Genomic DNA, 26,455 nt, shown 5'->3' on the forward strand with positions numbered 1-26,455 from the left:
TAAAGATAACTCTAAGGTTATAGTATCGGAGATGAGATAAAATGTATTGCTAGTGACAAATTAGGGGGCAGCTGGATCACACAGTCAATAGAGTACTAGACCCTGGAATTTGGAAGACATCTTCCTGGGTTCAAATGTGACTTCAAACACTTACTTGCTGTGTGACCCTTAACCCTATTTAACTCAGGAAAAAAATAGCAAACTATTTTAATTTCTTTGCCAAGAAAACCCTAAATAGGGTCATAAAGAATTGGTTACAGTTGAAAAGTGACTAAACAACATGGGACAAAGGAAGTAAGCTCGGTTTTAGACATGCTGAGTTTGAAGTTTGGTACAAATCAACATAAATGTAATCCTTCTTCCATATGATAACCTTGACTTGAACAAAGAAAGCATGTCCCCCAAACCAAGTTCTAGTCTCTTAAGTCTTACAAGATAAACCTCATCACTTTTTTAAGGAAGATCCTAATGATATGATTTTGAAAGACTTATCCTGATTATCTCACTTTCTCCCTCTTCCCCAGCTTATGTTTCTTTTAATTTGAAGCCTTGAACTCAACATATACTTTGAGTTGTATTTTCTGACCATGATGATTGATTTTCATTAAATGATCCATATTAAATGATCCACTTGCTCATTTGGTACACCTTGTGACCAACAGTAAAAAATCCAACCTATTGCCTTCAGGGCTGCAATCGAATACCTATACGTGACTCAAACAATAACCTTGGTCTCAGTTACACAGTGTCCTAAACAATTATGTTTTAAATTGGCCATTTGTTAATAATTACTGTATTAAAAGACAGATGCCCTATGTAGTTATTAGGAGTCTTCACCAAAAGTCACTTACCTGAAGGGAATTACAAGAAGTCAAGGGAGTCAATATTTTTCCAACTTTGCAGTATGTCTCATACAAGAAGGTGACCATATGTAGTTTTCTTTATATTTGCTTTACCCATAAATTGAAACATAGAAAGACAAATATTTGTTGAAAAATAGTCTTTATTCTTGAGTATTTTACTACTAAAGTGTGATATGAGTTTTATCATTGGGGTAGAATGCTTACATTCTGTTTATCTTATTAAATAACACACATACACATGTATTAAAAAATTTTGTAGCTAATTTTTGTTTTGTTCAAACTCCATTGAAAGTAAAATGTACACCTTTTCTTCATTAAGAAGACATTTGAACTTTCAGTTTGAAAGAGAACTTCCTTAACAAAAAGATACAGAGATCTCTGACTCAGACTGATATTTTCCCTTGCCTGCATATTAGTTCTACATTGCTGTAGTGGTCATTGTTACAAAGGGAAGTACATATTCCTTGTAGTTATGAAATATTTATATAGGCTTTATTCATACTAGGAAGGTAATCTTAGTTACTTTCCTTAGTAACTGTTGTTAAATCTTGTAGAATTATCCATATTCCCATGTGTTATTTGTTATACTCTTCATGTGGAAGATGTTTACTTTGTTATCATTCATATTCCATATGTGTAAGGAAAATGCAATCTTTTTACCTTATCTTTTTGAACTTGATATAACATGAAATTATTTCTCTACATTAGTGAGAAAATATCCTCCATGAATTTAATACTGTTGAAAGCTATGTCCTATTTTAAGCAATGAGTCCTATTTTTAACTATATTATTTGACATTAGGATGATAGGATCATTTTTCCATTTATTTAAAAATTTTGAGAATATTTTATTGAAAAATAGTTTAACATTAAAAACTTTTTCATTGATTTTTTTGTCAAATTTTTTTCTGGAAGTAGAAAAGAAGAAAAAAATTGTTAGTCATTTTGAATATCACAAGATGTAACCTATGTTTCATGAAAGCTTTATGTACATATTATAAAATAATTTTCTTTCATGATCCATATATTTCTATAGAGCCAGAAACTCTGGGAACTCATGAAACTTGAAGGCAGGGACTCTTGACATTTTGTTTTATCCTTGAAAATTGTAGTGCCTTAGTAAATGTTTTTTGAATTGAAGAATTATCCTCTCTCTCTATTCGGTTTTTGATTCTTGTTCTCTTAAACATCAAATAGTTGAAAGTGTCCAAGAGCTCCAGGTGTTGGGATATGCTGCCTGCACATGGCATCCTATGAGTAGACAATGTGAAGGGAGGATGGCAAGACTCCTGGGAACTTGTTCTGTAGCCTGAGCTCATAAAGGAAGTTCTGAAGTATACTAGGATCACATTTAATGACTTTAGGGTTTATATGATGCTAAAATTTCAAGAAAACAATATATATAAAATGGCTTGTCAAGTTTTGGTTTAGTTTAACTATTATTAACAAGAGTTGCTTTGGTAGGATTACCAGAAAAAAATGAACACACATCAAAATCTATGGTTCTAAAAACAGTTGTTGAACTCAGAGTCAGAAAAAATGGGTTTGAATCTTAGTTTAGAATTAGTTCTGTGTGGGCTTGGATGAAGCACAACCTCTAGGGCTATTTACTCTATTTGTTTAGAGTAATAGTCTAGAGGACCTAATGAGATGATTGCATGATAGAAATGTAAACTCTTATTGCTATTCTTGCTGTTGTTAGCCTCCTGACTCTGGGACTAGTGCTCCATCCACTGTACCACCTAACTTCTCTGTAATGGAATCACTTTTAAAGAACTCTTTCAAGTACCAGCATAAGTCACTCAACCTTCCCATGCCTCAGTTTCCTCACATATAATATGAGGGAGTTGGACTCAGTGACATCCAACGTCTTTTCTACCTCAAAAAATTTATACGTCTATGATAAGCATGGTGAGTCCTTTTGCAATGATTAATGATACTGTAACTTCCTTCTACTGTGTCTGTTTTTTAAATTTTTTTAAATATTGGATTTTACTAAATCCAGGGCACACACCTATACAATTATCACTGGTTTGTAAAATTCATGATTATCAATCCCCCAAAGCTTAAACAGCAAGTTGAAGTGCTGCTCCAAAGAATATTAGTCCTTTCTTGAGCTAAACTGCCCAGCATTCCACATTACTACAAAGGGTACAATGACTATGGGATGAGCACATTGTTAGAATGCCAGACTTACTCTTGCCAGAAAAAACTATTTTATGGAGAAGATATGGGAGAGACTGGCACAGGACCACCCAGCATGGTGTGCCCTTTTCAGTGAGAGTGCACACTCTATGGGGAAGGCAGAATTGAAGCAACTCAAAGGAAATGTGACATCTGTAAATTTAGAGTACCCACCCCAAATGTTCACATGGACTATTTGTGCCCAACCTGTGGTAGAGCATTCCAAACTCATATTGGTCGGATCAGGCACAAATATAGTGATGTCATTTTGGACTTCTTTGATAACAAGGAACAAGAATCAACTAACCCTGATACCACTATTAGCATTTCTGACTTTTTCCTATTATTAGTACTCTTTTTATTCTTTATGATTTATACTTTTGCTTAAAGTTCACCAATACTTCACTTCTGCACTAAACAGCCAATGATTTTAGATCAGAAAATGATGCCTGCTATTTGGATAGAAATACTCTTTCAAATATAAGTGCCATTATTAAAAAATATTAACCATTTGTATCTATTTTCTCAAATGTCCCAAGATTTCTCCTAAATGGAAAAGGATTCAAATTACAACATATAAAAGTAATAATTTAATATTTGCAAGCCTGCTACTTAGTAGTTTACATTTATAACTCTTCATTTTTGGTTAATATAAAGAAAACATAGATCATGTGATCCATTCATGGTTATAAGATCACTCCAGGAGCGTAATCACCACATTGTCATCTCGACCTTGCCATAACATTTCTCCTTCAAAGTGAACAAGTCCATGTTTCCTGGCTCTCATAAGAATGCCTACCACCTTATCAGAAATCCGTACATATCTGTCAAAGAGTTCCCCAAAAGTGACTTGGATTTTGCCATCCCGTCTATGGCGAGCCATTGTCCGTATGATAAAGCATAGATCGATGATTTCTCGGTAGATATGTTCTTCTGCACGCTTGGCCCGTTCAGCAGTTTTTGTTCCCTCTTTGGGGCGTCCATAACCCTCATCTCCTTTATGCAGGCGGGTAGACATAGCCAGTTCGTGGTCAAATTCTTCACTAAAGGGATTCAGTTTTTGGGACTGCAGGTGCTCATCAGCCCATTGTTGCCATCTTCCCTTCATACTATTCACTTGGCTGTATTTCCTCTGGGCCTTGCTGCTGAGATTCTCTGCAAAGCGACTTGCCCTAAAAGTGAGAAAGGAAATAATTTCAGCACCAAGGGATATCAAAAGATTCTTCAATGATAATCTCTTTCCCTCTCTTCACTCTGTGGTTCTGATTTCAAAATCACAAGGTAAATGAATTTCTAGAGAGTTTTAAAAATATATTTTAGAAATGGAGTCACTTTTGTTTTTTGATAAGGGAATAGGATTAAGTGACTTGCCCAAGATCACACAGCTCTTTAAGTGTCTGAGGTCATATTTGAACTCGGGTTCTCCTGACTCCAGGACCAATACTCCATCCACTGTGCCATCTAGATGCTCTGTAATGGAATAACTTTTAAAGGACTCTTTTAAGGACCAGCATAAGTCACTTAACTTTCCCATGCCTCAGTTTCCTCATATATAACATGAGGGAGTTGGACTCAGTGAACTCTATTGTCCTTTCCACCTCAAAAAATTATGCTCCTATGACAAGCATGGTGAGTTTTTTTTTAGGTTTTTGCAAGGCAAATGGGGTTAAGTGGCTTGCCCAAGGCCACACAGCTAGGTAATTATTAAGTGTCTGAGACCGGATTTGAACCCAGGTACTCCTGACTCCAGGGCCAGTGCTTTATCCACTGCACCACCTAGCTGCCCCTATGGTGAGTTCTTTTGCAATGATTACTGATTCTGTAAGTTCCTTCTACTGTGTCTTTTTAAAAAAATATTGGATTTTACTAAATCCAAAACACACACCTATACAATTATCACTGGCTTGTAATATTCATGATTATCAATCCCCCAAAGCTTAAACAGCAAGTTTAAGTACTGCTCCAGAGAATATTAGAATGTTAACCATAAAGCAAAATTTTGATACTAGCAAAAATACCAGAAAATTCAAAGTTCCCATATGAAAAATATTAACCAATACAGGAACTATGCAGGCAGACTTAGAAAAGACAGAAGTAGCTTTCTACCTTATTTATTCAATTCTCATTTGCTCAAAAGCAACAATAATAAGAATAAAGTAAGTGGCACAATGAACAGTGCTGGATCCTGTGTCAGGAAGATTCCTCTCCTGAGTTAAAATCTGGATTTGATACTTACTACCTTTTCAACCCTGGGCAGGTTACTTAACCCTGTTTGCCTCAATTTCTTCATCTGTAATATGTGCTGGAGGAAGAAATGGTACTACTACTTTGGTTTGCCTCAAGTGGAATCACAGAGTCAGACTACTGACCAAGAACCGAACTTGGTGATCAGTTCATAATTTAAACACCCTCAATTATATTCAAGTATTAATAAATATGTATTTAAAAGAATGGACTGAATAATTCCATTGATATTTTCATTCCACTTGACATTGCAGTGCCAAATGTGAATATCCATATTTTCATGTGTCAAAATGAGAATGTTAGCCACTAGATGGCAGATTTTCACTAACTCTAGCTTTGAGTTTTTCAAACTGAGACTATAGTGCTTTCTATCTTATTTTTTTCCAAATGTTAAAATAAAAATTACAGAATTTGCTATATGCAACATATTTTAAAAATATCAGAATCATGGTCACAGTATCTGAGCTCCACTTAACAATTGATATTTTTTTTCTTGATCAGCTAACTATTAGACTCAATACAGTTTCCCTTTTACAAAAAACACTGGAACTGAAATTATGAATATTCAGTCCGTATTAAGTTGTAAAAAAATAAAAAGAACCATGAAGCATTGAGAATTAGGGAATGTAAAAAAAAAAGAAAGAAAAAAAGAAAGAGAATTAGGGAATTTGCCCATAGAGCTCTTGATGTCTTTTTGAATCTAGACAAAATATGTTTCTTTATTCACTAATGTCACAGGCTTTGACAACCCAAACTTTTTAAATTAGCCTAAAGGCATGTATTAAAAGTCTATTATGTCTAGGGAGACATAATTCATAGTACAATGAATTTCAAAGGGAAAAACTTGGAACTCTGAACTTGCTTTCAAGAAATTCTCCCATTCCTTGCTGAACATTCTTTCCTATTAACAATCCATGCTTTTAGAGGCAAATATATCTAGATGCAGAGTTCGTTTCTTAACTTTATGGGCATCTAACATTTGGAAAGTGCTTTAAAGTTTGCTAAACATTTTTCAAGTATTATCTCATTTAATTTTCTTTTCCATCCAGTGAGGTAGGTACTATTATTCTCCTTTTGTAGATAGGAAAATTGGTTCTAAGAGAGGTTAAATAACTTGCCCAGGATCACAGAGCTAGTATGAAGAATTTGAACTTGAGTCATCTTGGCACCAATAGCCACATTATTCAGTAAGGCAACTGTTCAAGGAGATTTGAAAAAAAGTTATCAGAGATAATGATTACAAAACTGATTTGAAAAAGCAGCACATGGAAAACACAGTTTTATATATTTATACTTTAAAAGAAGGCTGGTCTTGAAGTAAGGAGTTTCAGCTTCAGATCCAGATGCTTACTAGCTCTGTGACCCTGGGCATATTATTTAACTTCTTCTGAAACTTAGTTTATTCATTTCTAAGTAAATCACAGGAAAACAGCTATGCTTCTTCTCACCCCAACCCCCCAAACAGACAAGAAAGCAGATGAAAACCAAAGGAAATCCTGTTAAAAAATCCATAGTCTGGTCTTTAGAAAAACAGATCAATTCCTTTCCATCTGGATGATTCTCTTCTCATGTTCTCCATTGGGTTTTCCTAAGACAAATGAACTAGATTGAGAAAAATATCCCTTATCAATGGCAAAGAGATTTTATTCAAAACCCCAGCAGGAAGGTCTCAGGAACAAAGCCTTTCTAAAAAAGCTGGGTAGGCAAAAATGCAGAAAAACTGGGAGACGATGGAAAAAATGAAAGTGTAAAGAAAAAGTTAGGAAGATCTTGGTAGGAGAGTGAAAATTGGAACATAACCTGATTTTGTGTAGAATCTTGACAGGAAGTAAAGTGATAATTTAGGCAGCTAGTAGGGAGATAGTTAGACTGAAAAGTGAGAATCCAATTTGATTAGAAAGAAATAGTGGAAATTTAATGTGAATAAAATGATACTAAAATATACTAGAATAAAACAAATGAGAAAAGTGAATTCTCTCCACCCTAGATTATATTTTCACTATTTAAGAGAATTTCTTTTTGGTGTCTTTAACAACATTGGGACTGAAATTGTGAATGTGCAGGCTGTATTAAATTGTTTTCTTTAAATTCCATTTATCTTCTCAAGGGAAATAGACTTTTTAAATAAGGTAGTTGTCAAACTACCTAATTGATCTTTTCAGCTGAATGCTCTGATTAGGAAAGGGAGGAAAATGCAGGAAGACACAGATGTCATCTCTTCTCTTTAATTATTTGTGTTGAGATAGATTTGTTTTTCTCAACAATCTGAGGAAAATCTCAGCCACCTAAAGTCCATTTTTCTCTTGCTTGGATGATTGAAATGTATGAAGTCCTTAGATAATCAGTATCACCTGAATTTAGTTCCTTTTTAAAAGATGGAATGGATGGGCCCTGGAAATGAAAGCTTTTTTCAAAGTGGATCTCTTGACATAGCTGGCTCCCTGTTCCCAATTGTAGCACCAGCAATTCTGATTTTAAATACCACATGAGAGTCTCAACAGGTAATCTTGAAATTTAGATTTCTAGAGAAGCATCCTAGACTGACCTAGAATTACCACTGACATTTAAGGGGGCAGATATAAACTAATTTCTAGTACTACACTTCTTAAGAATAAAGATAGATGCAGAGAATAGGGAATGGGGAGATGAATAAAGAGATGTTCATACTATCTACAAAAATTATACTATGATAGACCTTGTATCAGGGCTGGTTTTTTCCCACTAATTATACTATCCAAAATTAATTTTAAAAAGGGGGTAATTCCAGATCTAATATAACTATAAAAGGTTAGAATTGGGGGCAGTTAGGTGGTGCAGTGGATAGGGCACCAGCCCTGGAGTCAGGAGTACCTGAGTTCAAATCCGGCCTCAGACACTTAATAATTACCTAGCTGTGTGGCCTTATGCAAGCCACTTCACCCCATTTGCCTCTCAAAAACCTAAAAAAAATGTTAGAATTGGAAAGAACAAGGGTGCCCATCCCTTCCAGCCTTCTCACTTTACTGATGATGGAATCAAGACTCTAGAGAAGGTATTAAATTCATACTTTGAGCTAGGGAAACTTAATTAAATCTAATTTTAGATTAGAGTCCATGTCTGTAGACTCTCAATCCAGGGATTTTTCCACCAAACTATGGTGCCTTCTTATCATAGAACCAAAAGTATCAGAGGTATTGAGCATTTGAGTTTAATTGAATTTAGGGATTTTTATTTGTTTTTTTTTTTGACCTACACCTATGATTTCATTAGTAAAAAGAATTGTTATCTCCCAATGCAGATTGGATCCCTGCTTACAGTCTTGGAGCAGGAGTTTGTAACCTTGATATGCCTGTGTTCACGCACCGATCTGGCAGACTACTTAAAACCTATCATGTTTTGAAATGCAAAAAATAAAGTACATGAGATTCCAAAGGAAATCAACTATGTTAAAATAAAGTTATCCAAAATGATTTTTTTTAAACTCAAAGACTCCTGAGTAAGTATCTTTGTCTCAGACAATTGCTGAGAACACTGAAAGATATTTTGCCCAGGTCATGCAGTCATGAGGAATGCAGCTTAGAGGCAAGATTTGATCTTTCTATTTTTGGGGTAGTTCTTGACTTAGTCCTTAGTATTCACAGACATTTCATGCTTCAACGTGTGCTGAGCATTCTTCAATGTCGTATTCTTTCCAGTGACAGAGATTTCCCCTTGAATGTCTGCCTTACTAGACAATTTCACATGGATTTTGGGGTAGGAGGGAACTCCTGGTCAAACTTACTCTACCAATGTTGATTTATATTTCCTCTGCAACTCAGCATTTGAGGTACTGAGAAGTTAAGTGACTTACCTAAGGCCACAAACCCATTAAATATCAGAGCAGGGCAAACTTTCTGGCCATTAAACAACACTGCCCCTCATGGATTGTTTGGACTTGGGAGGGGGGGGGGCAAAAAAAGGTCATCACCTAACTCACAAAAATTAGTGCACAACTTTCTGGTTGTTTTACCCGGAAATCCCACACAATGGAATATTTAAGGCTTTATCACATAAATAATTCAGTTTAATATGTATATCAGTGAAAAAACAAACCAGTAGTTTAACAATCAAAATGAGAAACTCACATTGGGGCAGTCCAGGGTGACCACCAGATGAGAAACATGAATCCCTTACAAAGACCACCCCAAAATTCCCATGATAATTATAGAAAACAAAGAAAGGAGGAGCTGCAAAGTATGTTAATGTGGATTGGCTGATAATTTGGGGTTCCTTCAATTTAGTGCTGGCCTTGGGTCCCAGACACCTGGGTGTCATATCAGTTCTGTTTTGACTATAAGCTGGGGCATAAACTTTATTGTCAATTTTTCCTAGGAAACTCATGACTTTCACTGTTTAAATGGGTACACACAGGGTAGGATCCCCAAACTGGGATACTATACTGAAGAGTAAATATCTCTGAGCTCAGCTGGGCTCAGTATGAGAGACATAGAATTCCTTGATGAATCTTATTTTAACACATTTTGAGCTGAGTAAAAGCCCAAGTTTGTGGCCTTGCCTTTGAGACTCTGGGCTCATCTCTGTGCCAATGATGAGGAATCCTATCACAATTTTAGTGGGAGTTAGAAATCAAAATTATTTTGTAAACTTTTAAAAATGTAAAACTTTAGATAGCCACATAAGATGACATTTTCTTTTCCATGTTTCTTCAGAGCTTTAAACTTTGTGACATCACATGAATGGTGATGTTTCCAATATTTTGAGCTACAATGAACCCAGAGCTAAAATGGAAAAATGGAAAAATTGTATTAAAATAAAAAGTATTTTTCCAATAATAAAACTATTTTACCTGTTTTTTTGGAAAAAGTTTAGTATATCCAGAATCTTATTAAAATTGGGTTCTTTAATTTTGATAAATCAAATGACTTTGTTTATAGGTTAGTTTAAAGAGTACTGAATTGGGAGAATTAGGAGACCTAGGTTCAAATTTTGCCTAAGACACTAGTTGGGTGACCACAGGTGAGTTCTTAAATCTTGTTCCTAACCTCAATTTCTTCATTTGTAAAAATGATGATGATGATGATGATGATGATGATGATGATATCTTTCCTACCTACCTCATAAGATTATGAGAGGAAAACATTACAGCTATAAATCACTTTAGAAACATGAGTTTTGTTGGGACTGGAAACAGGCTCATCTCTGTGAGTTCAAAATTGTCCTCAGACTCTTACCAGCTATGTGACCCTTGACAAGTCACTTAACCCAGTTTTCCTCAGTTTCTTCATCTGTAAAATAAGCTTAAGAAGGAAAGGGAAAATCACTCCAGTCTCTTTGCCAAGAAACATCCAAATGGGGTCACAAAAAATCAGACATGACTGAAATGACTGAATTGACAAGATAAGAAATAATGTGGCATAGTGGATTGCTGGGATTATTGCTAGGAAATCCAGGGATAAAGTTCTATATCTCTCATATGTAATGCCATTATGACCCTGTGCAAGTTATTTAACCTTTTAGTATTGTGAGCAACTTTCTAAGACTAAGGTATAAAGGGGACTCTGGACTGGAAAATGAAACTCTTATCTAAGAATTCCTTTGACCAATGAAATCACAGATCTATTCTTTCTCCTTAAGAACTAGGCAAAATATTTTATTCCCCTCAAGAAACATTACAAAAGAGCCCAATGTACATTTCTGTGATTCACATTAAGGGAAAAACCCCTAACAGTAGTTAGTAAAAATGTATACCATTACCTTGGAAGGAAGGAAAATTTCATAGAGATTTTAGACTCCCTGAATATTTCTTGAAGAATTTTATAGACAGTCCCATTGCAAATTGTTTACCATTATCCAGAGGAATGAGGTATTCAGTAAGGGATTGTTGAGCTGAATTGCATACTTCATTAAGAATAAATATCACTCACAGATGGCTTTATCTCTGTTGAGGATGTGGATTAGGAGTTTGGCTCAAAATAGAAAGGAGAAAACTAATACTGTGGACCCTTTTTAAAAGTGTGTGTGTGTGTGTGTGTGTGTGTGTGCAGCTAGGTGGTACAGTTGAGAGAGTACCAGCCTGAAGTCAGGAACACTCCTCTTTCTAAGTTCGAATATGGCCTCACACTTATTAGCTGTGTGACCCTGAGCAAGTCACTTAACACTGTTTGCCTCAGTTTCCTCATCTATAAAATGAATTGAAGAAGGAGGTGACAAATAAGTCTAATATTTTTTGCCAAGAAAACTTCAAATAGTCATGAAGACTTGAACATGATTGAAACAACTGAACAAAAAAATGTCTTTAAGGGGATACAGACCAAAGATATAATATGGTGGAAAGAGCAGTAGGTTTGGAGTGAAAAGAGCTAGCAATTTGATGCAACAAAACATGTAAATTTGGAATTGAATTTGAACTACAGGGCTACCACTCAATACTTGTATGACCTTGGACAGATCATTTCTCCCTTTGGATCTTATTATGAGAGAGTTGGAGTAGGGGACCATCCACCTTTAGATCGATAAGTCTATGATCCTTCTTGTATAACATTTGAACAGTTTACAAAACCTTTATATCCTCAATTCTGTTGAGTCAGATTGCCTAATTCATAAGGTGCTTGAGAGAAAAATATTGTCAAAATACAACATATATGGGCTTATGCATATATCTATATTTCCTCTAAGCCTATGTTTTATCAATGCAGGGAACTTTCAGCATGAAAATTCCCTACATATGAAACTTAACTCACTTGAAACTTATAATCAGAGTTTCCTGGGAACGCTGATAGAGTTGTCCAGGGTCTCAGAGTCTTTATGTGTGAGATTGTTAGGTAGTACAGTCAATAGAATACTGAACCTGGAGTCATGAAAGACCTGAGTTCAAGGCTTGCCTCAAGTACTTAGCTGTCTGACACTGGCCATAGTCTCCTAACCTCTCTCTCTCTACCCGTTTCCCCCCAATCTGTAAAATCAGGATTGCAAACCTTAAAGTTCTTTCTAAATGAAAGTTATCAGCAGTGGGGATTGAGCCTTGATCTTTCTGCATCTATGTCAAGACTTCTATCTATAGGCTGTCTGTGTTGCGTAATAATACATGCATTTTTAATTCATTGACCTATCCCAGAACCAACAGCTTTTGTCTCATTGAGAAAGAAAGAAAAAAAAAATGAGTGAAAGAAAAAGGAAGAAAAAAGAAAAAAGAAACAAAGTTGGAAAGAAGAAATAAATATAGCACTTTCCTGTTGTTTTTTTTTTTTCCCTATGGACCTAGAGAGTCTCTGTAGAGGGGGAAAAAAGCCATGCTAGTGATGCATGAGTTAACTTACTGGGATGCCATGGGTCGTTTGATCCTGGTTGCAGTCACGTGGTCTCCTTCTTGCTTGTTGACTTCCCGCTCTGGCCGCTCTTCAGAATCCCCTCCATAGCCACTATCCTCAGTGTCTATGCTATCACTGCGACTAGTGGGCTCCTCTTGCTCTATTTCTTTCCAGCCTTTGGTCAGTTCAGACACCAGGTTCAAACACTTCCTCCTCCTGGTTGGGGAAGTATGGCTGTTGAGGATCTTGTCAATGTGATCAGAGTCTTTTCCTTCATGATATGATTCAGAGTTGGTTCCATCGTTCTCATATCTGTGACTAAGAAGGTTTATGTCTCCTCCTCGCTCGTAAACTTTGTTGACCACAGTTTTGGTTACCCCTTTCCTTTTAATGTGTGTCTCCTCAGGTTCATCATCAGCAAGGCTGTTTATACATTCCCTGTCTCTATTTGAAAATTGTTTTGCCAATAGGCCCCTCTGACCTCCTCCTATACCTTGTTTCTCCTGGAGGCACTCTAACAGTTTCATGTTCTCATTCTCTTTGTGCGATTCATCTGCCTCTTTAGCCCCACCAGGCTGCCACCCAGAAGGTTCTTGGGCTTGCCTGGTGCTATTCTCATTGGCCCACTGCTGCCAGCCTCGAGCTAAGCTAATGACTAGAGAGGCCGTTCGGATCTTCTTTATGGCTCTTTGAGCTGGCTTCTCCTTTGGCTTTTCTTCAGGGGCCATGCTGCTCACTTCTCCTATCTTAATTCTGTCGGTTGCCCTGAATGAATGGCATTGAGCACAGTAGTGTGGTTGGGATTTAAATAGAAGCAGGGTGTGTGGGGTGGAAAGGAGGATCTGGTGACGATGGAAACTATGTCAAGCATTTCTCTCCAAGATATGGTGCCTTAGTTGTGACAGAGTTCTTTTTTTAAAACGCCCTGGCTTGCATTTCATCCCAGCAGGTGGACATTACAGATGGTGAAGACTGGTGAGAAAGAGGGACTAAGGGCCCCAGTGGAAATTGTGAGATCTGATAATCTCCCTTGCTTGTGCTCCTTGACCTTGCACTTGCTCAGTAGTAAATCATGATTTCCTTTCCCTTAAATCTTGCTCTACTAATATTGGAATTACCTTTTAGGATAATTATAAAAGTAAACCTATCATTTTCTTTTGTTCTCAGCCTTATAAGAAATTCTATAGAATTTTTGAATTAAAAGATTTTAGGGCAGGAGTGAGCCTTAGAGATTATCTAGTCTAATCCTTGAATTTAACATATGAGGAAACCAGGAGGCTGATTTAATGTGTACTTGGTCACACAGATGATATGCATCAGTAGCATTTCTTACCCACATATCCTGAGTTGGAGGTAGAACTCAAGTTCCCTGATCTCTCTCCTTTTCCTAGTGTTCTCAGGAACCTTATAAAGCTTCTAAATTATTTCAGTTACATAATGGTTCTAGCCTTCCTGAACTGGGAGACTGAATTTTTAATGTAAATCTTAAAAAAGTCTTATATGAGAGTTATTCTTTGATCTAATCAAGAAAGTGCAGATGAGATACAATTTTCATGAAACTGATGTAGAGAGGGACTTCTTCCTAGGCAGGAAGGATAGCCAATGCAAGGGTATAGAGACTGAACATAGTGTGTGTCAAGACTAGCAAATAGGAGAGTTTGAATTGTGAAGAAACTGATGATTATGATGAAGATGAAATAAGAAAGAAACTTCAGGCAAATCATCTAACCTCCCTGGATCTAGGTTTTTTCCCCCTGTGCAAATGAAGATATTGGGTTGAATGACCCCTAAACTCCCTTCCAGCTTTAAACCTATGATTCTATGACAAGTACCTTTTCCACTACGAGTTTAGTTGTACCCAGTCAACAGAAAATTCACCCAGGCTCTGAATGACTTGACAGAATAAATCAAACAAGATCTGTTTTTCCATCCATTTCCTTCCTCGTCTAATAATGCTGACAAACTATTGACAAAACTGATTGAAAAACCATGACAGACTGATAGGAATATAAAAGACAGCATGGTGGGTAATTACCTATGTCTGTGATGTACAGTTACTTTAAAAAGAATAGCTGACACATTTCTAATTCTCATAATGACTCTCATTTACTCTCTCAGATGAAAACAACTGGGGAAATTTAGAGCTTTAGGCCTGCCCTTTTCCCCTTTCCTGATAACAGTGAGTAGTACAATTATAGTCAAATTCTTTTGATTACCATGAGAAGATTCGATAGGAAGAAATTTTAAGCATTCAAACACAGAGATGCTTAATGCATGGTATAAGATTTTTAGCATTCCTACATGGAATATAAATAAATCTCAGAGTATTCTGTGCCCATTGCTTATACTTACTCTATTGGGTAGACTATGAGAATAAGGATGGGTAGGCGGGTAAAGGTGGTGAGGCCAATATATTCAGAGATTTGTCAAAAGCTTAGCTCAGGATCAGATTAATTCCAATTTTATGTAACAGTTTCTTGGAATAATTAGCTCATTTAATATAATGTTTCCAAAAGTTCACATGGATCCCTCTTCTGTGTCTTTAGGGAGTTTATGTTAGATGAAAAGTTATGAGTTTAATTATAATTGTTCCCAGTCCCCAGTTAGGAAGATTCCTGAACAGAGGTAGAACACTAAATTTACATTTAAAAATATCTCTACTTTATCCCTGAATTTTTTCTATTTGAGGCAAAATTCAATTTATTGGAAACATTTGATTAACAAATCAGTGTATTTATGGATAGACATGACCCGTTTCTTGAGATCTCTACTTTAAGGGAGAAATCCTTTTTCTACAAATTTATCATCAAAGAACCAAATCTCTAGGATAACACTGTGCATGTCTTATTCACATTTGATTCTGTCTGATTGACAATCAAAAAGTGTTCTTTTCTAACAAAAGATATTACTTTTAAGTGTGTGGTAGAACCCCACCCTTATGTTTGGAAGAATTGGGTTTTTTTGGTTTGTTTCTTTTTTTTTTTTGGCTATTCTCTTCCAAAATATTCAAACTTTGAGAAGTTTGTTATATGATTCTCAGAACTATATATCCAGTCCTAGTCTCTCTTTCCCTTGAGCTCAAATTCCTATTGTGAGTTTCAGACTGGATATACCATATGCATATTCAATCCAACATTTTCAAGACTAAACTTTTTATCTCTTTCTAAAATCCACCCCTCTTCCAAACTGACTTGTTTCTGTTGACTGCATGGTCATTTTCTAGTGACCCAGATTAACAACCCTAGCCTTATCCTGTACTCTTTACTTTCAAGAGTGGTGGACCTGGGAGTCAGGAAGAACCAAGTTCAAATCCTGCCTCAACATTTATTTATTATCTGGGCAAATCATAAATTCTCTCAGCCTCAGTTCCCTTGATTGTAAAATAGGATGAATAATATTCACAGGGTTGTTGCAAGGATCACATGAGATAAAATAGACAAAGTGCCTTGCAAGCCTTAAAGGACTATAAATCCTATTAATTGCTGTTATTATTATTATTATTAAGTAATCATATTTCTCCAACATCTTTTACATCCTTCTTCTTCTCTCCATTCATATGGTTACCATCTTTGTTCAGGTTCCCATCAACTAGTGCCATAGACTCTTAATTGATTTCTCTTCTTCAAATCCTTCCTGTCTCCATTTCGTCCTCCACACAGATATCAAAATGATTTTCCTAAAATATAGAACTGACCATGTTATTTTCCTAATTAGTAGACTTCAGTGGATTCTTCTTATTTATGGGACTGAACACAAATTCTTTCACTGGGCATTTATTTTAGGTCTTGGTTCCAACCTACCTTTTCAGTGTTATCATCCATTTATAATTATTATAATTGTGTGATTATTATATGGTCTGAAAAGCATGTGATTATATCACAATTTTATCATATAATATATCTTTTGATATTAATAATAACACAACTAGCATTTACATGATATATTATAATTTTGTTGTTTTATTTTGTCATATTATTTATTTATTTGATCGCTAGGTGATACAGTAGGTCTGGAAGTCCTAGAAATTCAGGAAGACCAGAGTTCAGATTTGACCTTAGACACTAAGCAAAGCCTTTTACTTTTTGCCTGCTTCATTTTCCTCAATTTTAAAATAAGAGTGACAGTAAATATACCTACCTCCTGGATTCAATGTGAGAATCAAATGAAAATGTTCATTAAAGTGCTTTGAAAACCTTAAAGCAGTATATAAATGCTAATTATCATTGTTGTTATCATTATTACTATTTCTTCCTTTCAAACACTCTATGGTCCAGCCAGATTACCCTTTTTGCTATTCCTCATATTACCTCTTTAGTTTTCCTGTCTTGCCATAGTTTGTACCCTATGACTGGGATGTACTTTTTTTTTATCCTTATCTCTTAGCACTCTTGTATCCTTCAAAACTCAATTCAAAAGTCACCTTTTATATGTTTTAAATTTAGTACTACTAGCTACTAATGCTTTAAATTTTTTTTGGTGTACAACTTATATTTGGGCTTTTTTCTCCCAAAAGAACATAAGTTTCTTGAACTCAGGTTCTTTAAATTTTGGTTTTTGTATTTCAACATCCAACACAGTAACTAGTACATAGCAGATGTTTGATAATTGACTGACTGTTTTTTAGTATACTCTACCTCCTTGTTACTTTATATTATATATATATATATATATATATATATTCTCGTATTTGTGAATAGATTGTTTCCTTTTAATAGAATATTAAAAACTCCGTGAGAACAAAGACTATTTTTTCCTCTGTTTGTCTTCCTAAGATATAACACAGTGCCTACTTAGTAAATTTTTTTTGTTGAATTGAACTAATTGAAAAGTTACTTATTCTGTACATAGAAGGAAGTGGTGATGAGGATAGCAAAGTGTTAATTGTACATTTCCAGAAGCAACACATTCTGCTGGCATGGGTCTATGGTTGTCAACAGATGGTCTTGGCAGTAGATACTAAAATGACTCTGACATTCTTCAGTGTCTTTTCCCAGTACTCAGGATAATTTTCAAAGCAGCCGAGATTGTGGGGAGGACCCAGTGTAGAGTCCCTTGGGATTGACTAGGGAATCCCAGAGTAACAAGGTTAGGGAAGGTCACACTGCTGCAGAGCTGGGGCCTGAAGCCAAGGGCTATTGGAAGAAGTAAGAGAATAGTCAGATAAGATCCTGGATAGATGGAAATCAAAGGCAACTTTGGGAATGGGAAAAAAACAAGACTGCTGGGAGGGTGAATTGTGAATAGTAGGAAGACTGAACTTGAATCCAAGTCTAGAGTTGGTTTTGTGGGTGGGAGTTGGGGTGAGATTGAGGGATAATAAACATTAGGAGGGACCTGCATGGCAGGCAATTTGCTTAGTCATTCTTTGACATTTCTTTTTAACATATTCTACCTTCACCCTTTGCTTAATGTTTGTCCTTCATTTTTGAAGAAGACCACAATATCAGGGAGGTGATGCCATGACAAGCATATAAACTGGATTTGAGGGAGGGATGCTATGTTAAGTCACTAACCTCATTTTCTCCTCCAGAGACATCTGGGTCCAGTGGCCAGATATGAATCAGGATGACTGGAGATGACCCTGGTTGCTAGGTAATTAGGGTTAAGTAACTTGCCCAAGAAGTCAGAGGCTGGATTTGAACTCACATCCTCCTGATTTCAAGGCCAGTACTCTATCCACTGCACCATCATCCCTTGAATAGTTCTCTAAAGGCCTACAAGGCAGAAATAAAGCCATTTAATTTATTTGATAAGCATTTATTAAATGTTTACTATTTTCAAAACACTATTCTAGGTACTGTGAGGTATAGAGAAGTGGAGTGTAGCAGAGAGAGTATGTTTGAGGACTCAGGAAGAACTGGTTTCTTCTTTAGATACCAACTAGCAGCCCCTCAGGACTACAATGTACTCATCTGTAAATTGAGGGGATTGGATTCAGTGACCTCTAAAGTCCCTTCTGCTTCTGGATCTGTGTCGTTAATAAGTAAAATTGATAATCACTGTTCTTAAGAAACTCAGCTCTTTTGTAACTTAGCAACATTGATCAATCAAAATTATTAATATGGCAGTGTCATCTGAAAGTCTATACAGCAGCCCACAGCTGTAGTCCTCCAATACAACTCAATATTTTAAATTATTTTTCTAATGGATAGAAATGTCTTTTCTTTCCTTTCTACCTCCAACCTATTTGAAAAAAAGGTCAATAAATGTCCAGTAATAATAGGCGAAGTCAAGCAAAACAAATTTCATATATACGTACCTATATGGATATATATACGCATGATTTGTATAAATACATATATACATACTATATATATGCTGCACTAGTTGTATAGTATAGCTTATACACATTCTCTCTTCTCTTCCATACACACACACACACACACACACACACACACACACACACACACAAACACACATACCAATGCAGGAATTTGTATTTTTGCATATAAACAATCTTTATGCCCATAAACAATTTATATGGTATTTGTTTCATTTTGGGTCCTAAATCCATCATATTTCTATCAACGTGTTTTGTCATCTCTCTCTTGGGATCTCTTGGGATGGTCATTGATTAGAATAGAACAATAACAAAGGGATCAGGAAAGTTTTCTGGTAGGTGGGAAGGACTCAAGGTGAGCCTGAAAGAAAGCACAAGATGATTAAGAGGCAAAGGTGAGGAGAAGTCTGTGCTAAGGTAAAGAGGTAGGAGCCAGAAGGTTAAATTCTCAGAACACTCAGTAGGTCAGTTTGGCAGAGCATAGAATACACAAAGGGGAATATGAAATGTGAACTAAACTTGTTGAAAGAGGAAGTAACCAGATTGTATAGTCTCTTAACTGCTAAGCTGAGAAGTTTGTATGTAATTCTTGCAGCAGTAGGGAAATTTAAAATTGAAGCACTTTAGTCATATTTCAGTTAGTATTGATGGTCCTTCTAGTTCCTCAATCTTTTTATCTTCGGGACTTTCATCTTACTCCACTTTAATCAGCCATAAACTTAACAACCCCTGGAACCTTGTGACCACTCAAAATCATTCTGCCTCTAAGATCACTAACTTGGAGCTCCCCTCTCCAATCCCAGTCTCCTCTTATTTAAACATTCTCTCCCTTTTCCCATATTCTGCTATACTTGTTTTTCATCCGTACAACTTCTGGTTTCACACCTTTTTTCCTATTTTCTTAGTCTTATCAGTTCCCTCTTGGCTTTAATTATCAACTGACATGTCTTATAAAAATAGGCTGCTTCCTTCTACTTCTTCTTTGCACTATCTTTTTTACCCCCTCTTCTTTCTCCTTCTTGGTCCTACTCTCTTCTTTTTTTTATTCTTTTCCTCTTCTTCCTCATCCCTGTTTTTCCTCTTTTTTTCCCTCTTCCTTATCATCACCATCATCATCATCACCATCTCCATCACCACCACTACCATAATCATCATAATCTCCTTTGCTTCAATTTCATTCCAGGGTTATTTAGAGACATTAGCTAGAGTCACACAACTGTAACAACTTTTCTATACAGAACTTTTGTAGACCCTTCTTAGTGATTCTGGTCAATTCATTTTGTTTTCTTTGGTTCTTTCCCCATACCCATTGTTACAAATCTTTGCCACTACTCAGATCCCAAACCCTAACTTTTACCCCTTCATTCTTTGCAGATATCCAGTCTCCAAATTTGACTGAAAATTCAATTCAATCCACCTATTCAAACATTTATTAAACACTTACTGCAAGTAGACAATGTCCTGGCTATTGAAGATGCAAAGAAAAAAGTAGCAATGCAGTCCTTTCCCTCTATGCTTTTACATTCTGGGAATGAGGAGGGTGGGGGAACCTTGGCTACAGATAAGTAAGTACAAGACTCTTGGAGGAGGGAAAGAACATTGACAACTGAGAGGTTAAGCAAAGGCTTTGTAAAGAAGATAGCAACTAAATGAGCTTTGAAATCATAAGAGATGGGCGTAAAGAGCATGTACTCAAAGAAGATGGGATAGCCTGTGCAAAACAGGGCAATAGGAGATGAAACTCAAAGTTTGAAGAGTAAATAGTAAGCCATTGGAATATAGAGTTTATTAGTGAAGTAGTATTGCAGAAATCAAAAGAATCTTGATAGTTCTAAGTGACCTAATTCCTTCTATAACTTCACCAAAAAGTGGTTCTTGAGGTAGCATTTGGACAGCTCTTAAATTTTACAGTGTTATTCTTAATGTACCATCAGTTACAATAGCTTTACCTATTGAGACTACAGAAATTCCTACTGTCTCTTCAAAAAACTTTGGAATCTTAGATGCTAGCAGTTTAACTTCCTTCTATAAGGAGTTTATGAGAGACTGGCAGTTTAAATTCTAGGGAGTATATTAAGGATAAAAGCTGAAGAACATGAGAAAAACTATATGAGGTAGTGAAAAAAAGTATAAAGAAAACTTCTTTCCTGATTGCAGCAGTTTCTTGGGAAAAACTTTATTAAACTGAATTCCTTAGGAAGATTGAAGAGTTTGAACTGCTGTTCTGAAAAGTTACATATCATGACTTTGGAGAAAGGCTATTAGAGGACAGAAAAAAAATTCCTGAGAGGGCTGAGTTTAAATTTGATACTCATAAAAAAATAAGAAGAGTATCTTTGAGAGACTTTGGCTGCTCTTCAAAGAAGTTGAATAGTGCGTCTACTTTTGAAGAGTGAAGAGAAGTCAAGATTAAAATAATATGTAGAGATGACTGTAGCAATGCTCATTCTCACAGTTAAAGTAATGTAAATAAACTCTGTGTTACTTATTATCTTATTAATAAACTACATGTCCATATGTATATATCTAGTAATTGTGGTATTTAAACCGAAGAGATTAAGGAGTTTGATACATAAATATACATTTGTATATACATACATATATATATATATATATATATATATATATATATATGTGATTTTATGAGAGAGGCAAATGAGCAAATATTTGTGGGAAAAGAGATTTCTCCAACTCATTAAACAAATGGTACTTAATATCTTAGGATAGAAACTCAAAATTAACCAATTAATTATTAATAATAAGTTTTTATTTTTCATAATTTAAGAAGACATCCAAATATACTCCTGGGGTTCCATAGAACTTGGACTGATAGCAATGAATGCAGTGACATTTTAACAGTATAGGCTTAGGGGTGACCATCAGATGTAGGAAACATGGAAACATAAGGATGATCAATTCCTAAAACTTTATTGTACTTAAAATCTCCATATTTTCTCATTCTACCCTCTTCAGTTAAGCAGAACATGTCTAATTTTCCTTCCACAATAATTCTTCAAACACCTTAAATGCTGAATATTTTGAATTACCAAAATCTTGGATGCTAGCAGTTTAACTATATCATGTATATATATATATATATATATACACACATATATATATACATCCTATATCTCCTATATCTCCTCTTCTCCATATCATCAGTTCCTTCAACGTATCCTTCTAAGGAATGATCAGGAAATTTTTCATGATTTGAAAATTTTGGGGGGAGATGTATATTGAAGAAGAAGAAACTAAAAGCAAGGAGATTAATTACTAAGGTTTTGTGGAGGAAATAATGAATTCCATTTTGAGATGGAATACAGGATAAATATGTAGACATGAATAACATAGCTAAATGGTGGATGGAGTGCTGCACCAGGGGTCAGAAAGTCTTATCTTTCTGAGTTCAAATCTGGCATCAAATCATTACTATGTGACCCTGAACAAACTTAACTCTGTTTTCTCATCTGTAAAATGAGTTAGAGAAAAATGATAAACCATTCCAGTATCTTTGCCAAGAAAAACCCAAATGGGGTCACAAAGAGTTAGATTCAACTGAAAAATGACTGCACAACAAAAATATCAAAATGAATCATTTACATATAGATGATAATTATACCCATGAGCCTTAATGGACTCACCAATTGAGAAAAAATAGAGGGAGAAGAGAAGACATACTGGGAAAAAACCTTGAAACAGCTTTGGTTAGGATGTGAGAGGAAGAGATTATTTTCAGCAAAGAGAATTGAAGAGTAGTGAGAATATAATAGGAACATCTGCAGAAAGTTCTGTCATGAATTTAGGAGGAAACATGTAAAAAGTATATGAAGGGTTCAGGTTAACTGAAAAAAAAATCATCAGATGTCCCAAATAATATATGATTATTTTGTTTGGATAAAGGAGTTTTAATCAAATAGAGGGAGGATACCAGACTGTAAGACGATGAGAAGTGAATGACAATAAAAAAAAGTGGAGGCATTGAGAATGGGTTGCTTTTTTTCCCCAGAAATTTAGTTGTGAAAGGAAGGAGAGATAGAACGACAATATCAATGGATGGCAGTGACAAGAAAGATTTTTAAGGACTGGAGAAACCTGGACATGTTTGTAGGTAATATTAAAAATGCTATTAGATCTTTAAAAAAGATGGCAGAGGAGGGGGAGAGGTAAGAGAGCAGAGTAGAGGTGATTGAAAAGATGAGTTCCCAGAGGAAAAAGGAGGGGATAGGATCAAATTTCCCAATAGAGTTAAGGGCATTTCATCCCTAGAGGTCAGAATAAAAGAAGGAAAAATAAGATAACGTCAAGGACTTTTTTGAGGTGAGAAGTAAGGTTGAAGAGGGAATCCACAACAAATGACTTCAGTTTTCTTGAAAAAATTGGAAGTGAGAAAATGAGAAACTCTTATGAGTATTAGGTTGGAATTTAAGCAGTTTGAGTAGAAGTGGAGAAAATGGTTGATGGAGGGTTTGGCAAATTATGAAGTGAGATAGTACAGCAAGGGATTCAGAGTTAGATGTTTTGAGAGTAGTTAAATTGATGAACTATATGTGGATCAAAATTATTTAGGTAAGAAAGTGTCAGAACAAGAAGGGTTGAATTTGAAAGGGACAAGAACTGAAAGGTGCCATGAAGATAAAGGAGAGAGGAAAATAGGAGGATAATTTAAAAATGTGGTTATCATAGAGGTAGTACAATTGTGGTGAAATCTATATGATCTAAATGATGAAAACAATCACTATGTGTGGTTGACATATAGTGAAGATGGAGTTAAAAGCAACCTTGGGACTTTTATTCTGCCTCATAACTAACCCCCCCACACACATATATTATCTTCCCCAATTAAGAATGCGAACTTTGTATCTCCATTCTTAAGTAGTAAGTCAATAAACTAGTATTTATTTATTAAGTGCCTAAAATGTTCTAGGGTAAAAGATAGTCAATATTTTCAAGGAACTTACATTGTAAACATTCAGTAATGCTTATTTCATTCAATTGTTCAATTCATTCTTTCATTCCTCTATTGATGAACTGGTAGCTCTGGGTATTTGAAGGTATATCAACATGAAATACTGATAACTTCAAGTATGAGGGTATTGGCTAGTGTGGAAAGAAATACTGTGAGCCAAGTACTGAGCTACTTGAGAAAAAAATTACCTAGAAACCCAAAGACTGAGATATGAAGCATCTGGAAAGGGTGACATGGACAGAGAAGTGAACCTAAAAAAGACAAGAAGTAACAAGATGATGGTGGCATGGTAATGTTTCAGAAGTAGCAAGAAGTATGTCTAATCATCCTACTGGCCCAAGTGGGGCAAGAGGGCAATAAGAAAAAGAAGCAACCAAAACTGCAGAGGATAATTGATTATATAAAATTTTAAAATTTTTGCATAGAAACTTCAATGAAGTACATTTCACGCATTATACCAAAATAAGGTCAAAATGGGTACAGGATTTAGACATAAAGCGACACCATAGATAAATTAATAGACCAAGAAATACTCTATCAGTTCTATGGAAAAGGGATAAATTTATGACCAAACAAGAATTAGAGCACATTATAAATTGCAATGAATGACTAGATTAAATTAACAACTTTTTGCACTAATAAAATCAATGCTGCCAAAGTTAGAAGGAAAGCAGAAAGTTGGGAAACTATCTTCACAACTAGTAGTTCTGATAAAGGTCTTATTCCTAAAACATATAGAGAATTGCTTCAAATTTATAAGGTCATAAGTCATTCCTCAATTGATAAATGGTCAAAGGATATGGACAGTTTTCAAATGAAGTAATTAAAAATATATATATAATCATATGAAAAAATGCTCCAAATCATTTTGATTAGAGAAATGCAAATTAAAACAACAATGAGGTATCATCTTACACCTATCAGATTGGCCAGGATGAGAAAAAGGGAAAATGATCAATGTAGGAGTTATGGGAGGATTGGGACATTGATGCATTGCTAGTGTAGTTGTAAATGGATCCAAAGTTTCTGGAGAGGAATATGGAACTATACCCAAAAAGAAATAAAACTGTTCATACCCTTTGACCCAGCAATTCCAATTCTAGGTCTATGTCCAGAAGAAATTATAAAAAAAGGGGAAAGTCCTACATGTTCCAAAATATTCAAAGCGGCTCTTTTCATAGTGGCAAAGAATTGGAAATTGAGGAGTTGTCCATCAATTGGGGAATGGCTAAACAGGTTATGGTACATAAATACTATGGAATACTATTATTCTATCAGAAACCATATATCATCAGACTCTAGAGAAGCATGGAATGACTTATGAGATCTGATGCTGAGTGAAGGGAGTAGAACCAAGAGAATAATGCACATATTAACAACAGCATTGTGAGATGAGCAGGCTTGATGGAAGCAGCTCCTCTCAGCAGTCCAGAGATCTAGGACAACTGTATTAGACCAGATATGAACAATGTTATTATCCCCATCCAGAGGAAGAAAAACAAAACAAAACACACACACATACTCACCCCTTCAGAATCAGATGAACACTTTATAAAAATTATGTCTTGCATATCTCTTTCCTTAATCCTAATTCCTCACACTAAAATTAAAATCTGTAAACATGTCTATCAAAAGTAAGTATGAGGGGCAGCTAGGTGGTGCAGTAGATAGAGCACTGGTCCTGGAGTCAGAAGGTCCTGAATTCAAATGTGGCCTCAGACACTTAATTACCTAGCTGTGTGGCCTTGGGCAAGCCACTTAACCCCATTTGCCTTGCAAAAACCTAAAAAAACCAACCAAGCAAAAATAATTACTAATGCCAACCTGACTGTTCACCACTGAGGGGAGGGAGGTGGGGAGGGAGGGCAGAAGGAAATTTTGTAACTTAAAAATATACATGTGCATATGAGTGAAAATAAATAAAATTTTAAAAATCCAGTAAGGTCATATGAAAAGATAATTAACTGGGAAAAGATCTTAACAAGTTTCTCTGATTAAAGTCTCATTTTAAGATACAGAATTTGACATACAACTGACGTCTTTAGACATCTTCCATTTCATTAACGGTCTATGGATATGAGCAGATGGTTCTTAAGAGAAGAAATTCAGGAGGGTATAATACATATAAAAGTCAGAGGAGGATAAGGACTGGTTTGAGAATGAATGCAGATAGATGAGGATGAAAGAATGGAGTGTGGAAGTAAGCAAAAGGGTGAGAAGGCATCTCTGAATTACAGATGCCTGGAAAGGCACGACACTCTCATTGGCTGCTAGGTGAACTCTTGCCTTATTATCTTAGATTTCAACTTTCTATTAGCCATTTTTCCTTTATTCTTTCCAATCCAGAGATGATTATACTTGGCAAAAAATAACAAATCAAGACCTAAATAATTCTGCCTCCTTTCAACTTTTCATTATTATCACTCAGTACAAATCAAACAACCTTCTAGCATTCTTTTTTATTATTCTTAACTAGTCCACTCATTCTGTGCTTTAGTATTCCTGACACAATTTTTATAGGATTATATTATGCTTTGGGGATAAACTGGAAAAGAATAAAAGAATGTAGCTATTTTGATTTGCCAGGTCCCATCTACCCATACATGTGGTACCTACCAGTGAGCAGAGATTTC

General features: G+C 35.5%; 1 protein-coding gene across 1 annotated transcript; it reads right to left on the minus strand.

Annotated features, from left to right (window-relative positions):
• Positions 1–254: 254 nt before the first annotated feature.
• ABRA (actin binding Rho activating protein) lies at positions 255–13,341 on the minus strand. The gene is made up of 2 exons (XM_074201044.1): positions 12,586–13,341; positions 255–4,218 (listed from the first exon to the last, which is right to left on the minus strand). The coding sequence occupies exons 1-2, from the start codon at positions 13,302–13,304 to the stop codon at positions 3,741–3,743; spliced, it is 1,197 nt and encodes a 398-aa protein (XP_074057145.1). The 5' UTR covers positions 13,305–13,341; the 3' UTR covers positions 255–3,740.
• Between the last annotated feature and the right edge of the window lie 13,114 nt (positions 13,342–26,455).

This window comes from Macrotis lagotis, chromosome X (assembly GCF_037893015.1).
Source record: "Macrotis lagotis isolate mMagLag1 chromosome X, bilby.v1.9.chrom.fasta, whole genome shotgun sequence".
Classification (NCBI taxonomy): domain Eukaryota; kingdom Metazoa; phylum Chordata; class Mammalia; order Peramelemorphia; family Peramelidae; genus Macrotis; species Macrotis lagotis.